This window comes from Trichoderma citrinoviride, assembly GCF_003025115.1.
Source record: "Trichoderma citrinoviride strain TUCIM 6016 unplaced genomic scaffold BBK36scaffold_19, whole genome shotgun sequence".
Classification (NCBI taxonomy): domain Eukaryota; kingdom Fungi; phylum Ascomycota; class Sordariomycetes; order Hypocreales; family Hypocreaceae; genus Trichoderma; species Trichoderma citrinoviride.
This window is the reverse complement of record NW_020194727.1, coordinates 354,190-373,214: the sequence shown is the minus strand read 5'-3', so window position 1 is coordinate 373,214 and position 19,025 is coordinate 354,190. Positions and strand designations below refer to the sequence as shown.

Here is a 19,025-nt window from a genome sequence, read left to right as displayed (position 1 = left end):
CTCGGTCCAATGGTGGCCAGTTTGGATTCTGTGATACGACGTTTATGGGTACTGAAACGCATCGTGAGTAAGGGAGAACCTACCATAGATCTGAACATTCCACTTGCGCCATGGAGGAAGGGCACCATCACATGTGCTCTTGCTCTTGCAGGCTTCATGGTAAGTCCTTTCCACCGTTGTCTACCTTCACATAGAGCATACTAATGGCATCATCAGGTTGGCATAGATCAATCGATTATCGGTAAGTCAAAATATCACAGCCTCTGCTTCCGTACGTTGTCCCTAAATTCTTTTCCTACAGAACCTGCTCTGCCTACCATCATTGCTCAATTCTCTTCTCTGCACGATATCGGTGCCTATACGTCGGCATACCTTATCCCACAATGCGTGCTGCAACCTCTGTGCAACAGGCTTTACTCAACATGTTCTTTTAGTTCGGTATACCTCGGCTCAACACTCATGTTCATCCGTACAACCCCTATAACCCCATGATGCCCGGCTTGGCTCACTAACTCTTCTCTCCAGTCGGCTCAATCGTTTGCGCTCTCTCACAAAGTTCGCCATGCTTTATATGTGGCCGAGCCTTATCAGGTGTTGGCGCTGTAGGTTTGAGCATTGGAGGTTTTCGCATGCTGGCTCTGATGCCTGGGGAGCAAAGACAGAATGTGTCAATGGGCGCCTTCTCTTTAATCCTGGGCTCAAGCGTCGTGATAGGCCCTATCATCGGCGGCGTCATCACTCAATCTCATCTTGGCTGGCACTGGCTCTTTTGGATCAACCTTCCTGCGATAGGGATCGTCTTTCTCCTGATAATTGGAACAGCCTATACAGGAGGCCCCGACCTCAGGGGCGAAAAGTATGACCTGAAATTTTGGGAAAAGACGAAACTGCTCGACTGGATTGGAACGGCGCTTTTCGCCTTGACTCTCATACCTCTGATACTAGGCCTCGAATATGGACGATCATACGCGTGGAGTAGTACTCAAAGTGCAGTAATGTTCGCCTTGTCTGGACTGTCATTTGCGCTGTTGCTTGTACAACAGAGGATAACAAATGAGGCAATCTTTGAACGCACAGTTCTCTTTAACAGAAGCGTGTGGACCACCACGGGCATCTTCTTATGCGCGCTGTCATCGGTATCGGTTGTCACGCTGTTCACTCCCTTTCTATTACAGGTACGCCCCTCATTTTTCACTATAGTCTTACCTTCTCTGCGTACTTCGTGATATGAGTTCACGGTTGACCATTCTCAGGTCGTCAAAGAACTCGACCCACGCTCCAGTGGCTTCCTGTCTTTCCCTCTCGCTGGAACCCTCGCCGTCAGCACCTTCATCTTCTCAGTTGTGTCTACGAAAATCTCATATTTCAATCCCCTAGCTATTGCTGGCGCCGTCATATTTCTCGTCTCTAATGTTCTTTTCATGACTCTCAATTCTAAACTTTCAATTGTCCAAATCGTAAGCTATGAGATACTAGGTGGCTTCGGACTTGGTATGGCGTGGCTGGCTGAAATAATATTCCCGAGAGCAGTGCTCGACAAGCACCAGTTGGCTATATCCCTGGGATACTCCCGCATGTTGCAGCAGATTGGAGCGTGCGTATAGCATCACCTACTCTTCCATACCGATCGCCAACTGAGTTTTTCAGTGCTGTGACTGTTCAAATATCTGCGGTCGCTTTTACCAGCACGTTGACACATAACCTAGCTGGTTTGCCGTTGACGCCTGATGAACTGTCATCCCTGCAGACAGGGAGGACACTCAGCGGCAATTTTTCGGCGAAGACGAAAGATGCTATCCTGGAGGCGTATGGCAAGTCGATACGTATAGGTCTAGCCCCTGCGGTCGCATGCGCAGGGCTAGCTCTTCTATTCACATTGGCTTTACCTTGGCCAGCTCTAAATCGAGGCACGACAGACAGCAAGGGCAGGAATAACAGCGACAGCGGTAGTGAGGCTCTCATGCTGTCGGTTCTTGGCCCTCCTACAGAACCCAGTTGCGTTAGAGGCAAATACTTATTCGTCCGTCGACCGGCGAGAATTCAGCCGGCCAGCCGAGGCAGCTTCAATTCCCGGTAGTTTAAGGATTTATACGGCCAAAATTAGAATTCAACTGTCATGGCTTGATGCTTTCGTGTGTTCCCAATGAACTTATACGCAGAGTAAGTGAAGTGATAGTACTTTGTGAGAATCTAGGTTTTCATATGGACAAAAGGGGAAGATAGTCCTTGCCGCGTAAAACAAATCCTAATGGGCTATTCAAGGCCGCAGATTACTCCAATATGTTTGCTGTGAATGAGTATGCATAGGCGTCAAACAGGATAATCATGATTCGCTTCCAAGAACGAAAACCGAATGCGCATTTTGCAATCGCCGCCTTCTCCTGTTGAGCTACAGGGTGATCAAAGTTCCGTCCGCCTCTGCGGACCACTCAAATCATGTATAAGAGGGTCCCGACATTTATATCTAGATTCCACCAAGTGTTCCACCCCTTATTACAATAAGGTACACACACACACCACACTCACTCACTTTAGCATTCCCAGCATAACAATGCATGTTCCTTCTCGACCAATTCTCATTTTTCCACCGAGGTGACTCGGCGATTTTGGAGTAGCACTGCAGGGTCCAATATCAGAAACACAACAGCAGCGATCACCATAAGAATCGCATCAAGTCCAATAAAGGATCCCTCGTGAGTGATCAGGAATCCAGTCCAACCCTCAGCCAATTCAACGGTACGGTAGATGGATCGGATGTATATCATCAAGAATGCCACAAAGAGAGCTATCAGGGCAAGGTTTGTTGACCTCATCATCACCAATCTTCTGGCGCGACGGATAAAGTCAAAAACTAGCAGCGCAAAAATACTCATGGTGAAGAGTTGGAACGCGATCCCAGCGACCATAATGTGCGTCCCAGTTGTTGTGTCTCCATTGAGCTCGACGGTGGCCTTGGCTGCTAAGGCACCACCTACAGCTTGCACGACCAGAGAAATTACATCGCAAGTGCAAAAGATGATTGCGTAGGAGCCGGGTAACAGACTGCTTGTTTGTGGCCCCAGTTCCTTGATTAGGGTGCCGAGAAGTACATAGAGTCCGGCCGCGAAAAAGGTTGGTGCTATGATGAGAGTCGTGATCTGCATCAAGAAGGCGTCGTGATTGTAAGGGCACTTTGCGTTCCATGTTCGGCCGGCCCATCCTATCGCTTCCGCTAGAAGAAGAGATTACACAGTCAGTTGCCGGACCTCGGCGAACAAGGCCAATACAGAATGGGTGAGGTACTGAGAGCGCCAATGGCGAACAGAATGGACGTCCAGCGCCTAAAGCGAATCGTTTGAATGACATGACCGACTAAAGTCAATCCAAAGAGTGCATCGAAGGCGATGCCGGCACCGAGGCTTGGCCGGTATCCGTAATCGTTTCTGAGTTCAGGGAGTAAAGTCGGAAAACAACCAGTGCGGATGTGGAGGATTGAGTTCCAAGTCGCCGGGTCGATGCCGACGGGCGCAGGAGGTGGGGAGCTCATGTTGAGGTTTTGCCTCAAGGAGTTATTGAGAACGATCTTGTAGTGTTGCAGTGTCAACAGAGAACAAGAAATAGTGGGATGATAAGCTGAGAAAGTGAGAGGCCAGTAGAGAATCACAGTCCTTGCGAGAGCAGGCTTATTTTGATCCGGGTCAAGGGACGGTGGAGGCGGAGGTCCTTAGCAAGAGAACGATAACTCCGTGACCTCTAGATAAGACAAAAGATTTCACTTAGCTGGTTAACCGTACGGAATTACTAACGACATTTCGGTGTTGCCAGGATAAGAACTAACCTCAATCAGGTTCAAAGGAATGAAACAGCTTGGGTACACGTCAAGCAAGGTGCGTGCGTGCGCTTTGATGGACACTTTCTTGATCCTCGTCTTACCGTTCACTATTGCCAAGGCTACCACATCCGCAGTGGGACAATTGTGGTAGTATGCATCTATGAGGTTGGTGCGCTCCACAGCCCTGTCAAGCTAGAACAGGCAGAGGAGGGGTGCGATGAAATGGAGTAAGGGGGTGAAAGAGTCGCATCATCTCCCACGTGGGGCAAGGAGTAACGGGGTGTCTCTCAAGAAGAACATGTCCAGAGCTTAATGAAGCAGAACAAATATCGACAGGCGTACTTCCTATGCCCGCTCTAGTAAATTGTTTCTCGGTGAGCCCGCCCCGACTTACCGACATGAAAGGATAGAGCATGATGTATATTCATATCTTGACTCTCTTAATATTCGCCTATTGGATCATCAAGAGGGCCGCCGCTTCAACTAAAGAACGACGATTTGCTCGCCAGACCGCATGTCAGCCTTGCCCGCGCCTACCGCAAGGAGAAAGGATCATTGGTTACTCTCTGTTTAGGCAAGATGCTGCCATTGCTCGCCAGGGAAGATCTTTGCAAGCGGCGCAAGATCGTTTCCGTTTATTTGGCGACACATTCTCTGGAGTCATCCTGGGCCAATTCTTCATCAGCACAATCGACTCGGAGAATGCCAAGGCTTTACTGTCGAGCCAATTCGGCGGTTTCGACAGTGGCAAGAAGAGCCTCTTTGGACCATTCTTGGGAGATAGCATACTGACCACAGATGGAGCTCCGTGGAAGCATTCAAGGGTGCGCAACAATCCGCTCCGCCTTTCTATACAAGAATGATCGCGGCTGACCAGCTTCTTTCACAGTCACTGGTCCGCCCACACATTGGCAGAAGACAGGTGGAGGACTTCAGCAAGCTGGAAAGTTGTGTGCAAAACTTTTTCGCCTGCCTACCCGATGACGGATCTACCGTGGATCTTCAACACCTGTTCTTCCGACTCACATTCGACAACGTAGTCCAGCTCCTTCTCAATGAAAACGTGTCTACACTGAACTGCCAGCCAGGAACCCATCTTCACAGGGTCATTGAAGCTTTCGACAGCGTGGGGGACTTGATTAACCGGCGTGCCACGCTTGGTCCCTTGTTGCGCTTCTACCGCGACAATGCGATGAGCGGAGCGTGTGAGATATTGCACGACTTCGTTGACCAAATCATCGAAAAGGCCTATAGGAAGCGAAAAGCAGCCAAAGGCAGCAATCCGCCTGACTCATTCTTGGATAGCATTCTCGACAGTACAGATGACCTAGTGAAGATTAGGTATGAAGTATTGGGCTTGCTCCTCGCCGGACGGGACACGGCAGCCGTTACGATGAGCACTTTGTTCTTCATCCTAGCACGGCGGCCTGATATATGGAAGAAGCTTCAGAGAGAAGTAGATTGCCTTGGTGGGAGGAAGCCGACTTATAATGACATCAAGGGCTTGAAATATCTTCGACAACTGATTGACGAGAGTGAGTAAGCCTGCCACAACAATATTTTGTTTGTCGTCCTACTGATGACTGTGACTGCGCATTGGACAGCCCTTCGGCTATATCCCCCGGTACCTGTACTCTTTCGCGCCGCGAACCTGACCACCATCCTCCCACGTGGCGGGGGTGTGGACAGAAAATCGCCAGTCCTTGTTCCCAAAGGGACTGTGATCAGTTGTTCCACCTTTGGCCTCCACCGCCGGCAAGACGTATATGGTCGCGATGCAGAGGACTTTCGCCCGGAGAGATGGGAGAGCTTGAATGCCCATTGGAACTTTTTGCCGTTCAGCGCGGGCCCAAAAATGTGCCTCGGCCAAACATATGCATATGCCAAAATGGCCTATATTGTGAGCCGAATTGCGCAGCAGTTTGAGAGGGTCGAGAAGCGGAGCAATGAGCCCTGGGCGGAAAAATGGTCAATTACCTTGATGAACGCATCCGGGACAAAGGTCGGGATGATCCCGAAGTCAGCCAAAGTATAGGAAGCGATTAAGAAGGAGAATGAAGAGAATATGAAAAGATTTGGTCAAATACACCTGACGTACAGCTAGCAATCTATCCACGGTTCCGTTACATTCGAGTCGTTTTCCGTTCACACTATGAAGGTTACGTTGATGTCAGAAGGCTGCCCATCAGAGTAGTGACACTTTGACCTTCAATCCCTGAGGCTTGAGACTCGTTCCTTTTTGAATCACAGGATGCCAGCCAGGAATGGCCTCTTCAAATTTGAGCTTTGAAACCAAAACTGTCAAGAAGACTTTGAGGCTCAGCGTGGCAAAGTCTTTACCGATGCAGACGCGTGGCCCGCTTGAAAAAGTCAGAAATGCCTGAGAAGTCTTGGCTCCACCACTGTATGAGTCCTCCCACCGCTCGACTTTGAACTCGTCTGCATCATCTCCCCATAGTTCCTGTGACCGATTGACAGCATATGGACTGACCATAATCTGCTTGCCCTTGGGTATCAGGAGATCACCGACCCTGGTGTCGTGGGCTGCTTCACGCATCATGGCAGGGAACGCTGGGTAAAGTCTAAGGACCTCCATCAGAAAGCATCGCAGGTATTTCATGGAGCTGATGTTCTCCAGAGTCAACCCCTCTGGATTGGCGCTCCTGGTGGCAGCGAAGACTTCCGCGCGGAGCTTGTCCTGGACATCTGGGTGCTGTGCAAGTTTAAAAATCGCCCATGCCAACGTTATCGCTGTAGACTCGTGCCCGGCGGCCAAGACCGTCAGGATGTGACTGAGGATCTCACTTTCATCTTCCAGTCCGGCTGCAATGATGGCTGAAAGAATATCTGCAGCCAATGGTGAGTTCGGAGCCGGGGCGTTGATGAGGTTGTCTGGAGATATTGCCTACCTTTTTCTCGTATCTCGTCGCTGCCATCTTCAGCCTCCTCAATCTGCTGTCTTTTCTGCCGAATTTGAGTCAAGCAGAAATCTTGTAGGGCAGTCATACCCTGATGGAATTCCCGGATGGGCTTGAACGGCAGCTTGAAGAGCAGATGAGGCGAGATTATGGCGGGGAGAGTCGCCCCAAAGAATTTTTCCACCGCACTTTGATTCTCAAAGGATGGAAAGACACGCTGATATGCTTGCAAGATGGGCTGATCGGGACGCGTCACAGAGTCAAAGTCGACGCCGAGAGTTGTTACGCCAATGACATCGAGCGTAGCGGCCATAGTTAACGGATGCATGTTGAGCACAGCCGATTTTGAGCCAGTTTCGGCAACAAGCTCTTGTATTTTGGTGGCCAGGGTCAGAGCCTTTGTCCACATCTGTGGAACAAGGCGCCTATTGCGACTCATACCAAAAATAGGAGTTAGGAGTTTCTTTTGCTTCTGCACGTATACAACGTTAGCTGTGAGATTGAACGGGCATGCAGAGGCTTCAGAAGTTTCTACATACTTTATGAACAGATCCTTCGGCAGCTACAAGGCCAACTCCGAGGCTCTCGACAAGACCATCACGAACGGCAGCCGGTTTGTGGTACAGATACGGCTGACTCATGATGGTACTCACTGCTTGCGAGGACTTGGGAATCAGATAGTCGAATGGGCCCAGGAAGACACGGTAGAAGCCGCTGGCGGTGGGCGGCACCGTCAGTTGCCAACGCGCCAGCGGCATTCCCCATGGTTCACTGAGGAATGGAATCAGGTTTCCCAGTAAGAAGGGGGTATCCTAATGGAAGCCAGTGTCAGTTCAGTAAATAACTTGTGACAATAGGCATATTGGGATGTGCATACTTTGGGATGAGGAAGGTCCTTCGTCGGTGAAAGGAACCATCGGTAGACTAGGCTTGAGAAAGCCAGACATAGAGCCAGCTCAGTGATCAGAGTTCCGAGCAGACTCAGTAGAATTGCAACAGACGAAGCGCCAGATAGTTTAAGGTATGATGCAATGGCTGTTGCTCCGGCCAAGGCAAGCAATGACTGGACGCCCATCCTCGTCATGGGCTTGCACAGTATTCTGTATCACAAGAGTATAGATAGGTATGCGATTGCCACCAAACAAAGACTCGGAAGATGAAATGAGAGTAACAGACATGAAAGGACCACCACGGCAGTAGCTCCGGCTGATGTGCTTAAAACACTCTGACTTCATGTTGTCGACATTATGGTCTGTTCTTCCGTGAAGTCGAGCATCCGCCAGCTACTAGGTAGTACAATAGACTCCAGTACCTTATCGTGTGCTGACGGTGTATGCGTAGCGAAACTAGGTACCTTAATCATTAACCTCTTATGATATGCATAAGTAGGTGCCTAGGTACTACTACGTTAGGTACGTACTTGCCTGAGCAGAATATTTCCAACATGTAGCATTGCACTCGGCGCTCCTGTCTCTACTTGGACTGCTATAAAATCCCTCATCTCGAGCGTAAAACCTGAAACTTTCACACTCAGGCGGGACGTTCATCTTTGGTCACGATTTGGTCCGTGATGATTTCTGAATTATTGATTCTGACAATTGACTCTGGACTGATTTTGCAGGCTTCCAAGCACAGGCTTCAAAGCTAGTATTGCCAGAGCGGAGGCGGGTTGACTAGCGCCAACTCCCATGGAGTAGTACTTTAGGAGATGCACTGCCGTCCATCCAACATGATCAACGCCCCTGGTCCATGGGCAATCTGGGACGCGTACATACCTGCCCACTGGAGTAAACCATGATCTGATCCTCAATTGCATCGGCGATCTCGCGGAATACGCAACTAGCCAATCCGGGGATAGAAGAAACAGAGTCCGGGAAATTCTTCCATTGGAACCAAGGCCGAAAGATGGAACCTCGGCTTATTGACTGGACTCGTGGGAGAACGTTCACGATCTGGTGGGCCAAATAGCGCACAGTCGCAGATCAGCAACAGCCGCCGGCCAGTTCTTAACCAGGGCAGCATCTCTCCAGCTTGTAGTAGGAGGCTATGACGCATTACTAGCAACATGAAGAGCCCACAGAGCTATTTCCTGCAGTGGATGCCTGTTGCGTGGTGGGCGGTAGCTGCGAGGGCTTTTGATAGTGTACATATGTCAATGCAGCATCATACCTATTCTTCTTCTTCTGTGGTAAGAAAGACAATAGCATTTTTCCTCTGTCTGTCAGGAATAGCAGCTACCGCCAATGGAGTCTCATACAGCAATTTTACTCCCGGGATCTAACAATCTCACTGAAAGACCAGCCAAGCACACGTCCGTCTATCTTGGCCTCTCCTTACTCCTCGTTTGCGTTGTCTGGCGTTATCTTAAATTCCCTCGGCATGATCCTCGAGAGCCACCTATCGTCAAGCCTTCGATACCGCTCATCGGGCATTTTATCGGATTCTATAAGCATGGGGTCACCTACTTAGACCGTATGAGGTGAGAAGCCTCATAACGTACATTGAAACCGATTGGCGTACTGGAAACTTAATCCTACAAGGCATTGCACTTCATGGCCTGCGTACACCCTCAGTGTTATTGGTCACAAGACTTATATTGTCACATCACCGGGTCTTTCTCACGCCGCGCTCAAGTCCAAGTCATTGTCAATGGATCCTTTGATCGCGAACGTGAGTAGTATGATCCTGGGCCTGAGTGAAGAGTCCGGGCACTATTTTGGCCTCGACCACGCTGGACTTTACAAAGACACCGTGGCATTGAGAGAGCGCCGAGAGGAATTCAGTCGCTCACTAGCTCCGGGTCCAGGCGCAAATCTGCCAGCCCAGATTTGCTCGAATGTAGTGGCTGAAGCAGTTAATGCTTTTGGTAACGACTGGGTATCGAGAGATCTGTTTGTATGGGTTCGGGATGTCGTTACACTGGGCACTGCCAATGGCTTATATGGACCTAAAAGTCCAATGGCCGTTGACAATAGCCTCATTCAAGATATCTGGTGAGTTGATTCCGTGCCAGCCAGAGACCATCGCGGTGCTCACATGTACCCAAATAATAGGACATTCGATGAGAACCAATTACGGCTCAGTTGGGGCATTCTGCCTCGTCTCGTTGCACCCACCGGCGTCCGGACCGTCTCCAGAATCTCCCAGGGCTTTAGAAACTTCATCCGCAACGGAAATATCGAGTTTGCCAGCGAAGCCATCAAGTCGGGCATTGCAAAAGCTCTCGACATGAAAATGAGCATCGAGGATTGCTGTCGTATTGAAGTGTTCAAAATTTCTGTTGCTACGGTGAATACAGTGCCAACAACTGTTGCCATGATACAAAACATTCTCGCCGACCGAGCTCTGCTGCAGGTACTGCGCAAGCAACTTGCAGCCATCCTGACTGTGCACGAGAATCCCGCCGGCCGTAAGGCTGAGCTTGACATTGGACGTGTTGAGGCGGAATGCCCGTTGCTCCACGCTTGCTACCAAGAGGCTCTCCGAATCGGCTCCACGCCAACATGCAACCGCGTGGTTCTCGAAGACGTCGTGCTGACGGACCCAGATGCCGGCCGTGAGATTCTCTTCAAAAAGGGCTGGCGGGTCTGTATCCCGACATTCCTTCTGCACAACCGAGCCAGCTTTTGGGGCGGAGACGCTGAGACTTTCGGGCCAGAGAAATTTCTCCCTGGCGGTGTTGGTACAGACAATCACGGCAAAGTCAGGACCCAGGGATTTGTCCCATATGGCGGAGGCGCACATTTATGTCCCGGTCGCCATTTAGCCAAGAAGGAGATTCTCGCCTCATGCGCGTTAATCCTAAGCGAAGCTGCGAAGCAGCTAAGCGCAGGGATTACTAGAGAGTTGCTGCTTTTTAGCTTCGCTTAGTTATTTAATTAACAATTTCCTAAGCGCTAGGGAAGTTAAAAAAAAAGTTATATAGTAATTAGTTATTTTTACCTTATTAACTGCTTTTAAAGGTATTTAAGACTCCTAGTTATAGTATTTTTATAAGGTTAAAGTTAGTATTATAATATTATAATTATAAAGTCTTAAGATCCCTTAATATTTATATACTTTATTAATATTATAAATTATTAAATTATGCATATATAGTTTAAAGCATTATAATAATATTAGTACTAGATAAATTAGCGTTATTTAAGCATTTAAATAATATTAATCTTATCTTTTATAAATGCCTAGAATAAGAGGGAAGATGCCTTAAGTAAATATCTTAAATAATATTTTTAAAAGTTAATTAATAAGCATTACTAATTTTAGTTATATAACTATATAAGCCTAGTAATATATATAACCTATACTATATATTTATAACACTTAAGTAATAACCTATATATATTATATTTATAAATATATTTTTCTTTTAAATCTTACTTTAATTAAGACTTTTAACCTTTAGCCTTTTTAAGTATTTATTATAGTATTATTAATAGTATTATTAATAGTATTATTAATAGTATTATTAATAGCTCTTACTGCTGCTATAGCTTTTACTGCTATAATATCTTCTTTACTACTATTACTTAAAAATCCTAGTCTTATACTTCTTAAAGATACTCTTAACATTCCTATATATAAGTACACTTACTATTTATAGTTTAAGCATAATAATAAATTTATTAATTTAAGGAAGCCTAAAGGCCCTTTTATAAGTAAATGCCTAAACTACTGCTAATAGTAGAAAGCTAATAAAAGGCTATCTGCTAAATAATATATTTATTCTTTACTCCTCTCTCTTATAGCTATTACTAACCTTATTATAAATCTCTTAAGCTATAAGGTTATTCTTTAGCTTAAGTAAATAAGTTATTTCTAACATTTAGTTACTTAAGCAGGCCTAGTAGTATAAAGTTCTCCTTTTTTAATAGCTATAGCTTATTACCCTTTATATTACTAGTCTTACTAATCTTTTACTTTTTTATATACTTAGGTTATTTTTTTATATTAATAGCTTAGTATAGTTTTTTTATTAAGGTATAAACCCTAATAACACTTTTTAAAAATAAGATATATATTAAAAGCAGGCGTTAATTTAATATAAGCATTATATAGCTTAATGCATTAAAGAGGTTCTCTTTTTAACCTTAATAACCTTTTAATTAATAGCTATATCTTAACCTTCTTAATCTAATACTTAGGATAATAAGTATTATAACTTTTTCTTTTACTATTTATACTAGCTTCTTAAGCCCTTATTTACTTATAATCCTACTTATAATACTTATATTTATTATATTAATGCTTTTAAAAATATAAATACTAAGCACTAGATATATTTTTATTATAGTTAAATATATTTATAATTTTACTTTCTTATAATACTAGGTAATAAATAGTTTTTTTATTAAGTATATAGTAAGGTAAGCTAACCTAATTAACTTAATTAACCTAGCTAATATAGCTATTATTTAAAACTATCTCCTTTTAAGGGCAGGTATAATTTAAATATATCTTTTTTATAATAAACACTTTCTTCTTAACACTCTTAAGGCTATAAGATAATACCTATAGCTATTATTTAAAAGCTAGTTAAGCTAGACATTCCCTTTAAGAGTAACCTTAGCGCTATTACCTTAATACTATCTAACTAGCATCTTATTAGCACTTAGCAGGCATAATTAAATAAGTATTAAATAAAGCTTTACCCTTAATATTAAATTAGGTAGTTTAGCTAATACTTTATAAGCAGCATTTACTACTACTATTAAAAAAAGAATATAACTTACTGCTTTAATAAACTATACTTTTATTTTATTAAGAATAACTTTAATTTTAAAAATATACTAACTTATCTCCTAAAGCTATTTTAGGTTAAGAAGATGCTTATTATATATATTTATATCTATATATAGATATTTTAGTATTATAAGTAATAGTATAAATATTAAGAGTATATAATTAGTTTCTTATATAATACTAAAAGTATATATATATAACTGCTATTACTTCCTTTAAACCTTAATATAATTATCTTATAGTTTATAAATAAAATAAACTAAGTATATATAATATAGTAATTTAAAAAGCAGTTCTATATACACTAGTATTATATTTAATAATAGCTAATATTCTTAAAAAAGCACTATCTTAGCTATAAAGATATTTTAATTAATAAAAAGCAGCTTAGCTAGCTTTTAGTAAATAAGGATATTTTTTAAGATATCTTAAACTATTACTAAGCTAAAGTTAATATTAAAAAAGTAATAGCTAATAAGGATCTGCCTAATAGTAATAATTTTAATACTACTACTATGCTTAACCTTATTATAGCCTAAGCTAACCTTAATTAGCTTTATATAAAGCTAAAGGGTTAGGCCTAAGCACCTCTTAAGTAAATCCCTTTTTAACTATCTTAATATATACCTCTGCAGTTATTATAATAGCAGCAGCCTTATTTATAAATGCCTAACATTTAGTTAACCCTTTTAAGTAAGTTTAATAAATTACAGCCTTTATTATCTTTTATATTTCTAACTTTTTTTTTAAAAAGTTAAGCTAACTTTATCTAGCCTTATATATACCTTATTACTTACTAGTAGTACTTTACTTTTATTATAAAATAGTATAATAGCTATTTTACTTAGTATTTATAGTTCTATTATATTAAGTTTAATATATATATATATTCCTTTATAAATATTTATAGCTTTTTTTTTATTAAAAGGCCTAGCTAAGTAGCTTAGCATATGCTTATAGTAAATAATATTTAAGCAGTATTTAATAATAATACTCTTAATGCCTAGGCCTTGCTAAACTTTATTATTTACTACTTAAGCAGCCTTTAAAGCACCTGCCCTTACTAAAGTAGTAAAAAGCAGGCCTTAAAGGTAATAGTATATGCCCTAGGCTATTCTAGCACCTTTTTAATATTTTCTATAGTAAATAACTACTAAAAGAGTCTTTAACACTATATGCCTTATTATTAAGCATAGTAAATAGCCTTTAATTAAAATAAAATTAGGATTTTAATATAAAACCTTAAAGATAACCTTTATATTATAGCTTATTATTTTAACTTCTAGTTTAAGACTTTCTTATAAACTATTATTCTCCTTAAGCTATAAATATTAAAATATTAGTATTACTATAAGTAATAGGCTTATAGTAGTATTTATATTTATAAGCTATATTAAATTAAAAACAGCCTAAAGGTTAATCTCTTTAGTATAGCTAATTATTAAGTATTTACTAATTATTAAGGGCTATTTATAAGCGCTTTTAATCCTTAACTTAAGCGCGCTAATTTATATAAAAAGGGTAACCCTTTAGCTTATAAGTAATAAAAGCTAATATTCTAGCTCCTTTTAAATATTATTAATATTATATAAGTCTATAAATACTTTAAGGTATATTACCTTTACTACTGCTAGCTCTTTAATAGCAGGCTTATAAATAGTAAAGTCTGCTAGTTTTATTTCTTTTATACTTTTTATAAAAGCCTTATTTTAATATATAATTTTAATCTTATTTACTTTATATTTAATAGTATATATAATAATATAAGGTTAAATAATTATAATTACCTTTTTATTATTATATAGCTTACTAACTATAATATCTCTCTTATTATAAGTTCTTATACTATTCTCTTTTATATTATAAAGTATATTAATAAGGCTAAGGTTTATAATATATTATATAAAGATATTACTAAGGCTATTCTTTTTATAATTAGCAGTAACTAGCCTTTAATTAGCTTTATAATAAAGTTTATAAATAAGTTAATAGCTAAAAGAGATTAATTAAGCTAAGAGGTTTATTATCTTTTATTAAACTTACTATTATAAAAAAGTATATATATTATAATTACTATTAACTACTAACCTATTAAAGTATAACTCTAGATTAAGATTATTATTAAAAAAGGTATTTACTTTATATAGTTAATATATAATAAATATCTTACTTAATAATTAAAGTATAAAGATATAAGCTATTTTATATAGCTTACTATAATAAACTAGTCTAAGCTTAAATACTTTAAAAAGGTAAAAGTATATATTCTTAATTATTTCTTAAAATACTGCCTAGATTAAGAACTAAATAAGCTTAAGCAGTATTACTATATATAGCTTATATTATACTATACTTATTAAGATCTTATAAGCCTTATAACTATAAAAAGCATTTAGTTTAATAGCTTTTAAAAGGCCTTTTAATACTATATTAAAATACACTCTAGCATATACCTTAATAACTACTATTCTAACCTCTTACTACTGCCTCTTAAAGAGTTTAAAAAAGAAAAGTAAAATAAAAAAGCAGTTATTAATAATAAATAGCAGCAGCTAGTAATATAGCTGCTAAATCTTAAGCTTAAAATAAAAAATATAAAAATATTTAAAAATTGCCTTATTAACCTTTTTTATAATTAGTAACTTTATATTAAGTATTATCTAGACCTTTTATAGCTTAAGAATTACTATTAAAAGCAGCTAAAAAGTAATAACCTTTTACTATAAAAGATATTATAATAAATATAAAGATATAGCAGTTAAACCTTAAGTAGCGCTTAGTCTTTAATTTATTTATTAACTATCTTAATAATTAACTTAACCCTTTAAAGCTAAACCCCTCTCTTCTTTATATATAGATTAATAGCCTAAGCAGTACTAGTAAGTCTTTCTTTATTAAGGCTATTTTTATAAAGCTATAGTAAATAGTGCTTTTTAATTAGCAGGTTATAGCTAAAGCTATACTAACTAGTATAGCTATAAATATAATTAATAGCATTATACTTTATTTCTTACTATAGTTACTTATTTTTAAAATATTAAGTAATTTACTATCTCTTTCTGCTATTAATATCTTTAATATTTATAATAAATTATACTATATTTAATATCTTATTATTAATAAAAAGTCTATAATAGGCTTATATATAATAAAATATATTAATTATTAACTATAAGAGATTTTCCTAGTATATTAAAATAAGTATTTTAATAGTTAAAGCATCCTTCTTTTAAGTAACTTTTATTAACTGCCTTTAGTTATAAAATGCTCTCTCTTTACTGCAGAGCCTTAAAGCAAGATTAATTTATTAAGGCATAATATATATAGGTTAATTAGTATTATAGTTAAGTTATAGCAGGTTATTTACTAAGTAAGGGATAATTAAGCTTTATTCTGCCTTACCCTTTAATGCCTATATTAGAATATTCCTATAATTAAAGATTAGCATTTACTATATATATAAACTTAAGCTCTACTGCTATTAAATAAGGTTTAGTAATTTAACTTAGCTATTTAAATCTATCTTACTAATACTTAAGTTTAAAAGTATAACCTTAATTATATAAAAAGGCTAAGTAAGCTATATATTTATATTATAGCTTTTAACACTAGCTTTAAAGTATAAAAAGCTAATTCTTTATTTATTAAAAACCTTAACTAGCGCTTATATCTCTATATTAGTATATATATAATATTAATAAAGAATATCTAAATATTTATAAGCCTAGTTAATAATATAATTAGCTAAGTTTATAATATCTTATAAGCATAAGATATTAAAGATCCCTATACCTAGCACTTAGCTATTATACTTATAGAATTTAATTATTATAATAATCCTCCTTATCTTAAAAAAGCATAGTTATAAAAAGTAATGCCTATTTTTTAATTTACTTAAGACTTTATTAAGGAAAGCGCCTTATATAGCTAGATGTAATTTCCCTTAATAATAGCTTATACTATTACTATTTATAAATTATAAGGCTATATAATAAAATAGGCTATAATTAATATATTATAAAAGGATTTCTTTATAAGTTTAATATATATAATAGTCTTATATATTAAAATACTATAAGGCATTTTATTTAATACTTTTTTTAATTTACTTACTATTTATAGTAATACTAACTTAGCTAAAGATCCTTACTACTTTAATTATTAATAACATTTACCCTAGATAATACTAGCGCTAACTGCTATTTCCTTTACTTAAATTATCTTTATTATTATTCCTTTCTTTCTCTTTTTTTTTTTATTACCTTTATAGCTTTATTATATATAATTAATATTTAAATAGTAATAGCCTTGCCCTTTAATACTAATTATATATATTACCTTATATATGCCTTTTATATAAATAAATTCTAAAATTCTATTCCTTTTTTAAATTAAAATATAATTAAAGACTAATAATTATAAAAATAATAATAACACTTTCTCTCTTTAGCACTAGTGCCTATTTATAAAAAATATACTTAGCTATAGTCTTTTAAGCCTTATAGGCCTGCTTATAGCTTACCTTATTATTATTACCTTTATTATTATTATTTAACTTAAGCACTAGATCCTTATTATTAAGTATATTAATTATAAGATAAATAGCTATATAGTATTACTTTATTACCTAGCATATTATTAATATAAAGTATAAAAAGTAGGAAATTTATAAATAAACCTTCTTATCTTCCTTATTAATAGCATAATTAAGTCTTTAAATAAAGGGCATAAGCTAATAATAGCTATAGTATATATTTAATAATAAAAACAGTCTAAAAGAAAGAAAGAAATATACTAGGGTTTATACTTATAGCTGCCTTTATTATAAAGCTTATAGTGCTAAGAGCTTCCCTTTAAATCTATATATTAATTAAAAGAAGTTGCCTTTTTACTAATAATAAGGCTTTTAATATAATTCTTATATAGTAAATCTTATAAGATTACTACTGCTATTACTACTACTACTGCTACTTATAATAAGCTAGCGCTATTATTATTAACCTAAGACTATATTATTTATTTCTTTAGCTTTTACTAAAAGTAATATAAAGTTAGCGCTTAAAAACATAAAGGATAAAAGGAGATATACTACTTTAAAAGAAGTAGCCTTAAATATAATAATAGCTTTACCCTTGCCCTTAAGGTTAGCTTTATGCTTGCCTTTTAGGTTAGCTTTTTTAAAAGGCATAGTAAAGATCTTAAGCAGGTTAATAAGGAGGGTAGTAATAAAGATAAAGGTAATAAGCATAATAATAAAAAAAGAAAAAAAGAGAAAAGAGCAAGAATAATAACTTAATATATATATTCTATTTATAATATATAAGGCTATTTAATATTTAATACTATTATAAACGCCTCTTTATTTAATTTATATTTTACTACCTATATTATAAAAAAGCCTTTAAAATAATAGCATAAATATAAAGCATAAAGCTATATATTAAAAGGCATTAAATATTAAGCATTTTATTATTTAATTAAAGCAGTAATATTATAATAACCTCTTTTAAGCATTATATATATAAGCTTTATAGTCTCCTAAGCCTTATATATATATATAAGCATTATAATCTCCTCCTCTAAGCCTTATATATATAAGCGCTATAATACTTTTTTTTAAGCCTTATATATATAAGTGTTATAATATCCTTTAAGCCTTATATATATAAGTATTATAACCTATCCTTTATAGGCAATAATATCTCTTCTCCTTATAATATTAGCTAGATATTAGTATTATAGTTAGTATAATAATTTAAAAAAGGTAATAGCCTTTAGCTATTATATTAATTATATATACACTTGCCTTTTATATATAAGATATTTAATAAAATAGCTAGAGTAATAACACTGCTTTATAATAAAGCGCTTAACTTTTATAAAAGCAGTTAAAAAAAAGGCTTTAAGCCTTCTTACTTATATAAAAGCTAAGCATTATAAAATAAGTAACTAAGTCTTTAAATCTAGCCTATAATATATTAAAGCTAGTATATAAAGAGTTTTTACCTTTTTACTATTCTAGCTGTCTTTCCTTATAATAAAATAACCTTTATAAGCAGTAGATTATGCCTACTAACTAGGCTTAAGTATAGCTATAATAGCGCTTAGTAAAAGTAATTAAAGGTATAAGGGCATTACCTCTCTTACTATACTTATAAATATAATCTATAGCTTTAAAAAGGCCCTTTATATTATAAAGCAGCTAGAAGGTTAAGCATTTAAATCTTATATAAGGCTTTTTTTTATAACTTTTTTTTCTATATATGCTATTAAGGCTATTAATAATAAGGCTCTTAATAGTAATAATAATTATAAAAAGGGCAGGCAGGGCGTAATATTAATTATCTGCATTTAATAAGGCGCTAAAGCTGCGCTTGCGCTTTCTATACAGTAGCTTTGCTTAGGCCCTTATAAATGCCTTTAGCAGGCATTAGACTTGTAATTATGGCTCTGGATTTTAACGCGGAGAATAGGTTTGCCGCGCAGAACTATGCATCTAGTACAGGAGCAAAGAAGCCGATTAGATTAGAAAATGTATAGATAAGGCAGCGTGA

The 19,025-nt window shown here is 37.5% G+C and overlaps 5 protein-coding genes across 5 annotated transcripts; 3 read left to right on the top strand and 2 right to left on the bottom strand.

Annotated features, from left to right (window-relative positions):
- Positions 1-9: 9 nt before the first annotated feature.
- Positions 10-2,077, top strand: BBK36DRAFT_1186441 (MFS general substrate transporter; the record flags this gene model as incomplete). Its single annotated transcript, XM_024896487.1, has 6 exons — positions 10-159; positions 217-241; positions 302-469; positions 526-1,175; positions 1,254-1,594; positions 1,648-2,077. 6 exons carry the CDS (start codon positions 10-12, stop codon positions 2,075-2,077), a joined length of 1,764 nt encoding a protein of 587 aa, XP_024745443.1.
- A 499-nt stretch (positions 2,078-2,576) lies between these two features.
- On the bottom strand, positions 2,577-3,526 carry BBK36DRAFT_1130363 (RTA1-domain-containing protein; the record flags this gene model as incomplete). Its single annotated transcript, XM_024891840.1, has 2 exons — positions 2,577-3,211; positions 3,283-3,526. 2 exons carry the CDS (start codon positions 3,524-3,526, stop codon positions 2,577-2,579), a joined length of 879 nt encoding a protein of 292 aa, XP_024745442.1.
- Positions 3,527-4,224: 698 nt separating this feature from the next.
- On the top strand, positions 4,225-5,846 carry BBK36DRAFT_61695 (cytochrome P450; the record flags this gene model as incomplete). The annotated part of the gene is made up of 3 exons (XM_024898366.1): positions 4,225-4,635; positions 4,701-5,346; positions 5,416-5,846. 3 exons carry the CDS (start codon positions 4,225-4,227, stop codon positions 5,844-5,846), a joined length of 1,488 nt encoding a protein of 495 aa, XP_024745441.1.
- A 150-nt stretch (positions 5,847-5,996) lies between these two features.
- BBK36DRAFT_1130241 (cytochrome P450) lies at positions 5,997-7,804 on the bottom strand (the record flags this gene model as incomplete). The annotated part of the gene is made up of 4 exons (XM_024891821.1): positions 5,997-6,658; positions 6,721-7,201; positions 7,269-7,541; positions 7,607-7,804. 4 exons carry the CDS (start codon positions 7,802-7,804, stop codon positions 5,997-5,999), a joined length of 1,614 nt encoding a protein of 537 aa, XP_024745440.1.
- A 1,168-nt stretch (positions 7,805-8,972) lies between these two features.
- BBK36DRAFT_1130370 (cytochrome P450) lies at positions 8,973-19,011 on the top strand (the record flags this gene model as incomplete). Its single annotated transcript, XM_024891841.1, has 4 exons — positions 8,973-9,208; positions 9,270-9,722; positions 9,783-10,523; positions 18,906-19,011. 4 exons carry the CDS (start codon positions 8,973-8,975, stop codon positions 19,009-19,011), a joined length of 1,536 nt encoding a protein of 511 aa, XP_024745439.1.
- Between the last annotated feature and the right edge of the window lie 14 nt (positions 19,012-19,025).